The 11,992-nt window shown below is 35.0% G+C and overlaps 1 protein-coding gene across 1 annotated transcript; it reads right to left on the bottom strand.

The window, feature by feature from the left end:
- Positions 1-7,889: 7,889 nt before the first annotated feature.
- LOC109162594 (protein FAR-RED IMPAIRED RESPONSE 1-like) lies at positions 7,890-8,764 on the bottom strand. The gene is made up of 2 exons (XM_019311268.1): positions 8,562-8,764; positions 7,890-8,196 (listed from the first exon to the last, which is right to left on the bottom strand). The coding sequence occupies exons 1-2, from the start codon at positions 8,762-8,764 to the stop codon at positions 7,890-7,892; spliced, it is 510 nt and encodes a 169-aa protein (XP_019166813.1).
- Positions 8,765-11,992: the final 3,228 nt, after the last annotated feature.

Below are 11,992 nucleotides of genomic sequence, written 5' to 3' on the forward strand. Positions count from 1 at the left end.
CATATAATATAGATTGATGGAAGGAAAATATATTCCTTATTTCAGTAGAGGGGGGATGGGGAGTGCCGAATAAATCCAGCCATGCTCTACCGAAAAGAATATAATGTCCTTCAATAACAGTTACACATAATTGGTAATATAGTAACATAAAATTCATAATTTCACAAAGAAAATTCATAATACCAGAACAGAAAATTCATAACATTAGAACAGAAAGTTCATAACTGCAATATAGATCAGAATCCATAATCTCATATGAGAAAATCCATAATTCCATATTGTCCATCAATAACAGTCACATATAATTGATAGTATAGTAACATACAATTCATAATATCTCACAAAGAAAATTCATAACCTCAGGACAGAAAATTCATAACTCCAAACAGAAAGTTCATAACTGCAACATAGAAAATTCATAACTACAGAACATAAAATTGACAACTCACAATACAGAATTCATACTCTCCTACGAGAAAATTCATAATCTCTAACAGAAAATACATAACCACATATAAGAAAGTTCATAACAGCAAAAATGTAATTTCATAGGCACAATAGAAAATTCATAATCTCACACAGAAAATACATATTTGCATGACATAAAATACATATTTGCATGACATAAAATACATAAGTGAATGGACGTTATGGACATTCAAAGCTTGCATAGAAAGTGAATAAACAGCAGTAAAAACATATACGAATCAATTCATAATGGTTAATCTACACGTATATAATGCTACAGATATACATTTATAAGCTCATAACATTACATTCAAAACCCCATTTCAAAATTTCGAAATATGTACACAGAATACAAATACCCTAAATCATAAACACGAAAATACTGTAATACAAGTGAAGGAACGTTGGAGAATGAGCAATGGAGAGGCTGTATCCTTTGATAGCTACGTGAGAACGTCAAATTTTGTTTTACAAATGCGAGAACGAGGAATCCGAGAGCAGAGGTGAATGGCTGTGGAGCCAGAGTGTTTGAGAGTGATCGAAGGAAATGGCTGGGGAAGATGAAGCGATTAGAAGAGAGCTCGAGAGTGGTGTTCCAGAGAGCAGAGCGATGGAGGTTGCATGGAGAGGAAGTGAAATGGCGTAGTGGAGAAGCGGAAACGCTATGGCGCGTTTAATTTAAAAAAAAAAAAAAATGTGAGTGGTGGGAGTTAACGGTGCACTTACGGGCACCGTTAGTCCCACTCACTCTAAACGGTGTCGTATGGAACCGTGTTCACCAACCATGGTGAACACGGTTCCATGGCATAACAACTGTGCACCTTGGGGTCCCCAACATTTTCAAATCATATCACATTCGGCATTTTGAAATTAAACGGGAGTGGATCCCCATGATCTGGCTTGTAAACAAAGGAGTAACTATTATTCTTGGGATTGTAGGCTGCCTACCTATCTCTTTCTATTGGGCCAACTCTTCGAGCCTTCTCTCTACTTGGGTGGGTTCCTTACGTTTGACGCTCTTAATCCCCTGAGGCCCCTGACCTCGCGACCTAAGACTTTCCCTAGCAGGCGATCGATGAGCATATTGGTGTGTTTAACCTTGAAGGGGTTGGGCACCTGAGCACTAAGCTTCATGACTTGTGCTTGTTCAGTCGTTATATTATAGACGTGGTGCATGTGCACCGCGGTCAAAAACGACGCCGTTTCTTTAAGTAAAGAACGGCCCGCCGTTAGAGTTAACGGAGTCCGTTTTGTTTGGTGTATTAAACACCAACTGACACTACAGTATATCCAAACCGACACTGCAGTTATATCAAAATAATATTATAGTTATAGTGAAATGAAACTACAGTGTATATAAACTGAAACTGAATAACATTTCACATATTTGAATGTATATTGTACAATGAAGCTGTAATTATATCAAAATAATTATGTAGTTGTGTTTTAATGAAACTATAGTGTATATAAAATAAAATTAAATAACATTTTCACATATTTGAGTCTATAAATATCGAATGAAACTATAGTTATATCGAAATGAAACTGTAGTTGTGTTCAACTGAAACTGCAGTGTATACAAAATGACACTGAATAACAGAGTTACTTTTTGCAAAAGGGTGGAAACCGGCGAAAATAAACACTGTTAATTTTCATTTAAAAAAAAGACGTGCGGTGCATAATCGATTATGCACCGCGGTGCATAATATAATTTGCCGTGCTTGTTAGCGTAGATCTTATGTCAGTTGTTATGCCATGGAACCGTGTTCACCATGGTTGGTGAACACGGTTCCATACGACACCGTTTAGAGTGAGTGGGACTAACGGTGCCCGTAAGTGGCACCGTTAACTCCCACCACTCACATTTTTTTTTTTTTTTAAATTAAACGCGCCATAGCGTTTCCGCTTCTCCACTACGCCATTTCACTTCCTCTCCATGCAACCTCCATCGCTCTGCTCTCTGGAACACCACTCTCGAGCTCTCTTCTATCGCTTCATCTTCCCCAGCCATTTCCTTCGATCACTCTCAAACACTCTGCTCCACAGCCATTCACCTCTGCTCTCGGATTCCTCGTTCTCGGCATTTGTAAAACAAAATTTGACGTTCTCACGTAGCTATCAAAGGATACAGCCTCTCCATTGCTCATTCTCAACGTTCCTTCACTTGTATTACAGGTATTTCGTGTTTATGATTTAGGGTATTTGTATTCTGTGTACATATTTCGAAATTTTGAAATGGGGTTTTGAATGTAATGTTATGAGCTTATAAATGTATATCTGTAGCATTATATACGTGTAGATTAACCATTATGAATTGATTCGTATATGGTTTTTACTGCTGTTTATTCACTTTCTATGCAAGCTTTGAATGTCCATAACGTCCATTCACTTATGTATTTTATGTCATGCAAATATGTATTTTATGTCATGCAAATATGTATTTTCTGTGTGAGATTATGAATTTTCTATTGTGCCTATGAAATTACATTTTTGCTGTTATGAACTTTCTTATATGTGGTTATGTATTTTCTGTTAGAGATTATGAATTTTCTCGTAGGAGAGTATGAATTCTGTATTGTGAGTTGTCAATTTTATGTTCTGTAGTTATGAATTTCTATGTTGCAGTTATGAACTTTCTGTTTTGGAGTTATGAATTTTCTGTCCTGAGGTTATGAATTTTCTTTGTGAGATATTATGAATTGTATGTTACTATACTATCAATTATATGTGACTGTTATTGATGGACAATATGGAATTATGGATTTTCTCATATGAGATTATGGATTCTGATCTATATTGCAGTTATGAACTTTCTGTTCTAATGTTATGAATTTTCTGTTCTGGTATTATGAATTTTCTTTGTGAAATTATGAATTTTATGTTACTATATTACCAATTATGTGTAACTGTTTATTGAAGGACATTATATTCTTTTCGGTAGAGCATGGCTGGATTTATTCGGCACTCCCCATCCCCCCTCTACTGAAATAAGGAATATATTTCCTTCCATCAATCTATATTATATGTTGTATATGAGTTACTTGCTTTCTAACGTTTTTAATAAAAGCAATGGACACTGTCAACGAAGGACCAACACGCTCACAAACAAAGGCAGTCTTGAGCTCTCAAGCTGCAGAACCATCACAACCCTCACAGACGGCGGCTGAACACAACACTGCAGTCACCCCTACAACAAAAAGCAAAAGAAAACGAACAACACGGGCTGTACTTGACTCACAGGCTGCTCAACCATCCCAGCAGCACTCTGATGACCTGCTCGAGCAAGAAGTTATTAGAGAAAAGAGGTCAAAGCAAATAAATGACAGACATAGGGCAACACAGACATTGGAGGTGATTGTGCAGAGGGGAGTTCTACTCCCTACTTCAGCACACGGATGGGACCAAAGACCATGTTTAGGCTTGTACAACAACTACTGCCAGAACAAAAACAAGCTGTCCGTGATATTGGATTTGGAGCCCTGTTGGACCTTCAATTGTGCGCAAATGAGTCACAATTAGTTCAGTATTGATAGCCACTTTGAGGTTTTCCAAACACATTTCAAGCTGGAGAACGACAAGCTCACAGTTGATGAAGAGGACGTTGAGTACACTCTTGGCATTCCAAGAGGAGAAAAGAAGGTTGTTGAGGCCCCAAAATATGATGAACAGGGGACACCAGAATACAGGGCTCTCTTGAAAAGCTGGAGGGAACGGGTGGAATATTAAGCTTGGTTCCCCAGTCACTACCCAGATGGGAGATGTCATAGTTCAGGAGGGGAGATTCTGGAGATGACTTTAAGAGAGACTTCATGGTCTTGACTGTTTCGTGCATGATGAGGGGATTTCAGAACGCTACTGCAACAACAGAATCCTCAACTCCTTGATTAATGTTGATGAGATAAAGGAGTACAACTGGTGTGGCTACACCTACAACTCTCTGATCAAGTCCATCGAGCAGTACAGGAAGAAAAGTAATAGCTTCTTTACTGGACCAATGACATTCATATTGGTAAGCTCTAGCTCCACTTATGAATCTTATGATATTCAGATTGTAGATTATATGTGTTAGATTATGAATTTTCCTCTATGTGATTATGAATTTTTCTCTATGTGATTATGAACTTTCCTCTATGTCTCAGATTATGAATCTTCCTTTATCTGATTATGAATTTTCCTTTATGTGATTATGAGTTTTCCTATATGTGATTATGAATTTAGAGTATGTGCTTATGTATTTTATGCTATTCAGATTTTATGAGAATTATGTGTCAGATTATGAATTTTCCTTTGCCAGTTTATGAACTTTCATTACCAGTTTATGAACTTTCCTTTACCAGTTTATGAATTTTCCTCTATGTGATTATGAATTTTCCTCTATGTCTCAGATTATGAATCTTCCTTTATCTGATTATGAATCTTCCTTTATGTGATTATGAATGTTCCTTTATGTAATTATGAATTTTCCTTGTTATCATTATGAATGTTCTTATAGTATTATGCAATAATGAATCTCATAATAGAAAGTTCATAATTGCATAACATAAAATCCATAATATGATAGTTGAATATAATGTTCATATGGATTATGAATTTTCTATTATGATATTATGAATTTTCTGTAGTGTAATTATGAATTCTGTGATTATAACTTTTTTATTTTACCTTTTTGTTCAACATTGTAGCTATTCTACTTTGATCGGGTCCAATTCAAAGGAATGAGCATTCAAAGAACATATCCAAGCATTACTGCATGGACAAGTAAACTTGCACGGCAAAGGGTTTCCGCTGAGAAAAGGTCGGGCGGATATGGTAAAGGGAAAGTTATCCCTCGTATTGCAAAGCCTACTGCTGATTGTATCGCTTCTACTTCCGCCCAACCAGTCCCAACCATCTCTGTGCCGCCGTCTAGTGTTGATAGGGTCACGCGGGTTCTACAACGCCTTGCTGCTGATGTCTTGGAATTCGGTGAGGCTATGGCTGAAGTTGGCAGACAAAACGCACCGGTGGATGTTATGAAGGCCGCATTTTCTGGAATTTCCACCATGATTGGCGTTGCAAGCACAATAGAAAGACCACCAACTCCAACCTCCTCTCAACTAGACGACATCTTCTTTGGCCAAGAGTCTTTCACAAAGGCTGTTGATGCCTTGGTTGAAGCCTTCCATAAGACCAATCGGCAAATGGAGATTGACCCTCCCTCATTTGATTTAGGGATCTCTTATACCCCGGCACCATTGGTTGATGAACCACGTGAGCAAAGTGCAATGGATGAAGATGAATTGGATGCCCTTGTTGAGAACATTGTGAAAGACACTCCCGGTGCTGCTGATGCTGCTACACTCTCTACTACTCCTACCGCTATCCCTGCTACAACCCCTGCTGATACGCTTGGTGCTACAGCTGTTTCTTCCCCTGCTGCTTTCCCTGCTCCTACGCATGTTCCTACCACTGCTGCTACCCCTACTGCTTCATCTTCTGAAGCATATGCTGCTACCCTGCTACATCAAGTTCTGAAAGACGAGAAATAACTCCATTGATCAAGGTTCCATTCGCCAGAGATGTCCCTGATGCTGCTAATACTTCTACGCCTGCTGCTACACTACCTGCTACCTCGACGATATTGATAGGTAACTAATTAGAATATGAAATTGTGTTATGAACTTTCTGATATTATATTATGACTTTTCTTCTGAAATTCATTGTTACATAGATTAAAATAACATTCATAATGACAACAAGGAAAATTCATAATCACATAAAGTAACATCCATAATCAAATAACGGAAAATTCATAATCTGACACATAATTCTCATAAAATCTGAATAGCATAAAATACATAAGCACGTACTCTAAATTCATAATCACATATGGGAAAATTCATAATCACATAAAGGAAAATTCATAATCAGATAAAGGAAGATTCATAAACTGAGACATAGAGGAAACTTCATAATCACATAGAGGAAAATTCATAAACTGGTAAAGGAAAGTTCATAAACTGGTAAATGAAAGTTCATAAAATGGCAAAAGGAAAATTCATAATCTGACACATAATTCTCATAAAATCTGAATAGCATAAAATACATAAGCACATACTCTAAATTCATAATCACATATAGGAAAATTCATAATCACATAAAGGAAGATTCATAATCAGATAAAGGAAGATTCATAATCTGAGACATAGAGGAAAATTCATAATCACATAGAGGAAATTCATAAACTGGTAAGGGAAAGTTCATAAACTGGTAAATGAAAGTTCATAAACTGGCAACGGAAAAATCATAATCTGGCACATAATTCTCATAAAATCTGAATAGCATAAAATACATAAGCACATACTCTAAATTCATAATCACATATAGGAAAATTCATAATCACATAAAGGAAAATTCATAATCAGATAAAGGAAGATTCATAATCTGAGACATAGAGGAAAATTTATAATCACATAGAGGAAAATTCATAAACTGGTAAAGGAAAGTTCATAAACTGGTAAATGAAAGTTCATAAACTGGTAAATGAAAGTTCATAAACTGGCAAAGGAAAATTCATAATCTGACACATAATTCTCAACCTATATCTAAAAATCATAAAATTCATAAGTACATACTGTTAACATGATCTCAGTCTATAGCTACATCGTGGTCTACATTCTTATTAAAATGAACAAATTGTGAACCCCCGGTGCTTGGATGTACAAGATATCCATCACGAGCAATCTCTGAAATATTTTCCAAGACCAATGATTGGACAGAGCCCTTTGTAATTGAAGCAAGCTTGTTTGCAGCGCTCTTTCTTCCCCTTGCTGCATTGTACTTCTTCTCAATAACACTACTACTCCTTTTATTTCTCACACCTTTTACCCTCCGGCTTGAGGGGTCTTGGACAATACACTTGACGAAGACACAGCACCCTCCTCAGTGTTCACATCCCCAATCTCAGCTTCAATGTTTTTCCTTGCATTCTCAACGGCTTCATCACATAATTGTCTAGCAACACTGTTATCTTGGCTAGAAACAATAAGCCTTTGAAATTTCCTACTAATCTCAACAGCCCCAAATTGAAGAAGGGACACCACCATTATAAAACACAGATGCAATGTCCACGTTTGTACGCTCAACAGCCTTTTTAGTCCATCTTTTTAGAATGTATTTATCGAGAATACTGGAAACACAGTGCACATGAAGTATACGTAAGCAGTGGCAGCAAAGTATTCCCAATTCTGAAAACAGCTTGCAATACAACATATATCCAAATTGATTGCCTTAAAGGTTACTTCATGCCTTATGATATCTATGTCTGGTCGCCACAGTGATACTTGCACTTACAACCATCGTTCAACACCATTTCTTGATAACAAGAGCTACTTTCATAAATTGTTCTCGAACAAAAATATATCTCAATTGTATAAACCTCTCTAGCATGTGAAAGGAGTTTCACATGATCCAACATCATGGCGGGTACTCCTTGAGAAACCGGAATCCTCGCCATTTTCCTTACTTCTCCATTCAGATATAACACTCACAAATGATGAATAAAAATCACATAAACCAGCAGTCTTGGACAGCCTCCTAGAAATTGCATGATTTGTGCTTTCACTCCTTTGCGAAGATAAAATACCCCCGGAGAAATAATCCTTGTTGAACGCTGGACACCACTTCTCCCTACAGTCATAAAGCTTCTCTAGCCATGTATTCTTATGACAATTATATTTTGTAACCATCCTGAAAAGGTTAAAACACATGTTTATTACTCATATTCTGAAAATTCATAATCTCATATTACAAAGTTCATAATCATGTAACAGAAATACATAATGACATAACAGAAAATACATAATTGAATACTGTGAATTCATAATCTCATATTACAAAGTTCATAAATCATATAACAGAAAATACATAATGACATAACAGAAAATACATAATGACATAACAGGAAATCCAGAAATTGTATAACTGTGAATTCATAATCTCATATTAGAAAATTCATAAATCATATAACAGAAAATACATAATGACATAACAGAAAATCCATAATGACATGACAGAAAATTCAAATTATATAATGTAAATTCATAATAACATACCTTGTCCAGTAAACCTCAAATTCAGCTTCAGTCTCGGTGTATTTCAACACACAATTAAACATATCCAGAAAATCCTTATGATTCCTCAATGCCTTAATATGCTTCTTCGAATTCTCACCAATATGCCATATGCAAAGACGGTGGCGTGATGTAGGAAACACCATGGAAATGCCAGCAGCCATAGCTGAACATTGATCCGTCATGATTAGTCTGTGGACACTTGCCATCCATGGATCTTAAAAACGCTCTAAAAACCACGCAAATGACTCTATCCTCTCATTCATCAAAAAACCACAACCAAACATTACATTCATGCAATGATGGTTCATCCTACAAAAGGACCACAAATCATATCATATTTGTTAGTGCGGTATGTTGTATCATGCACTAACAGATCACCAAACACCTCATAATCCCTTCTCATTTGACATCCTCCAAAAAAAACTACACAATCTTCATCCAAATCAACTTCGAAATCAAAAAAGAAAATCAGCCTCATTAGATTGCCTCCTCCTGAATATCTCAACCAAGAATTTGAATCCGATCCATCCAACACTTCAAAACTCACAGAAGCCATTGAATTGTAAGCATCGCGGTTGGTAAAGCCAACCAATGGAGAGCCCCTGACTGATGTTTCAAAAACTCATACCATCCGCCAATGCAACACCACTACTCTTCATGTCTTTTAAATATTCAAGCTGATTGTTTCCCACTCTTCTATGCGACCGAAGCAGATGACTCTTGCCAAATGAACATAACTCGTGATTGTGCTCTTTAAGTGTTTTGTAACTGTCCACATCCCATCACCCCCACATCAAACTGAACAAATGCACCACATCAGTCCTCATATCAATCTTTGAATAAAGCTTAACACCACTGTTTTGGTTTCTGCTTATACCCAGCTTAGCACAGAAGAACCTCTTCATTCTGAATTGATTAGTAGATGCCTTATAACGTTGTTGGCCTTTCCTCACACTAAAACCAACTCTGTATGCATATCCATTATATAACTCAAAAGCTTCGTCAACATTTCTTACTACAACACCCACCAAGTCTTCATCAACTGCAATTGCAACAAAAATATAACCACACCTATACCAACTACTAAACTATGAATGTGGATTTCACCTATAATGAATGTAATATGCTACACTATAGAATTCATAATCTCATGTGAGAACATTCATAATCACAAAGAATAAAATTCATAACATCATATAAGAAAGTTCATAACAAAAACCGGATATCAATAACATTTGTGACATTATGAGCATTCAAAGTTGCATAGATACTCATGGCATTAAATGCATAACCTCATAACATAAAATTCATAACCTCATATGGAAAATTCATAATAACATAACGGAAAATTCATAACCTCAAACTGTAAATTCATAACGTGAACAGATTATTAATACCAATCACAACATTCAATTTGCATATAATCACCATGAATCAGTCCCTACACCTACAAGAAACAACATTCATGATACACCAACTAATAAAAAGAACCTGGACTTGAAGACGAGCCATCAATGTCAATGTTTAACTCTGCTTGATCATTGCTTATTGAATCACCAACACAATCTTCATTCACTGAGTATATGCAAGCAGTGTAACACACCAGTTAATATGTTATGGACATATTACTATTACATTATGAATATTCATATCACATGCATGAACAGAGTATCAAAATTCATAACTCTGTAACAGAAAATACATAATTGCATTTTGTAAAATTCATAACAGAAACATGGAACTAATACACATTTACGGCCATTATGAACATTCAAACTGCATAGATACTGAACAAATATCAATAAAAATAACTAAATCTTCAACAATCCATGATCTCATAAATCAAACGAAATCAAACGCATAAAATCAAACGCAACCTGGAATCGCAGAAATCATATCGGTTGAATCTTCTCCTCGAACCATCGTCTCCTCCATCACGAATAGGAAAGAATCGCGAATGTCGGATCACAATTGCCTTCAGCGATTTGCGAATAGGAAATAATCAAACGCAAAGAGTTGTCTGATCATAACTGCCTTCCTAACGCCGTTAATAGACAGTTTTTTTTTTTTTTTTTTTTTTAAACGACGCCAAAAACGACGTCGTTTGGAAGCGTGTTCACCAAGCATGGTGAGCACGTTTCCACGGCATAATTTGCGATCTTATGTCTGTTGGGCCATTTAGGCACCTATAAGTTGGGCCAACTCTTGAGCCAAAGGTAGAATACTAGGGGCCACCCGATCTGGTCCCATAGGGTTTGTATTCTTTTTCTTGTATTTGCAAATGACACATTATGTTTTGTATAATTAAAATTTAATGTTATATCTATTATTGTACTTAAAATTAAGGGGGTGTATTCATTCATGACTTTCATAGAGTTTTAAAAACTTTTATGAACTTTAAAAGTTTGGGGATATTCAATTCAAACTTTTAGAGAGTCTTTAAAAGTCAGGAGATATTCAATTAAGATTTTTAAAGAGTCTTTAAAAGTCGTGTGGTATTCGATTAAGACTTTTAGAGAGTCTTTAAAAGTCACGTGGTATTCAAAAAGTTATGAACTTTGTAGACTTTTTAATTTTAAGACTTTTATAGACTTTTTCTTCTCAAATATAAATAGTTAAAACCCAATCATCAACCCCCATATTTCAAAATTTTCTTTCTAACAACTTTGAATGTTTTCTCTCTCTATTTAAACTCTATTTTTTCTCCCAATTTAAACTTTATAAACCTATCTAAATTTAATAAATCTACTTTTTTCTTCATTATCCTATATTTTCCTCATCCTAAACTCTATCAATTTTTCTCTCTCCTAAACTTTACAATCTTCCTCTAAAAATTCGAAATAATATTATTTTTACTTCATTATTGCTTGTTTATATTAATTTTTATTTTTTCTATGAATTTTTTATCCCTAACTTTCTCTAAACATGAACAAAGCAAACTTTTCATTATCAAATTGTGTAGTATGTTTCATAATATTCATATAAATACTTATATATTTTTATTTTTATTCTTTTTATGTTTATATTCGTAATATATATTTTCTTTTCTTTTTTTAACAACAAGTTACTACGAATAGCGAACTACTGTTCGCAATAACAATTTGGGTTGCAAACAGTAACACCTTGTTGTTGTTCGTAGTCTCAAATTGTTATTGCAAATAACAGTTCTTTGCGTGATGGCTAGCAATATATCAAGTATATATATATATATATATATATATATATATATATATATATATTATATATATATATATATATATATATATATATATATATATATATATATATATATATATATATATATATTAATTAACATATATAAGTAATATTAACAAATAATAATGTTGAGAATGTTGATGTGGATGAAGAACTACATAATAAGAAAATTTTATGATATATTATAAATTTTT

The sequence above is a fragment of the Ipomoea nil genome, unplaced genomic scaffold, assembly GCF_001879475.1.
Source record: "Ipomoea nil cultivar Tokyo-kokei standard unplaced genomic scaffold, Asagao_1.1 scaffold2955, whole genome shotgun sequence".
In the NCBI taxonomy this organism is placed as follows: Eukaryota; Viridiplantae; Streptophyta; class Magnoliopsida; order Solanales; family Convolvulaceae; genus Ipomoea; species Ipomoea nil.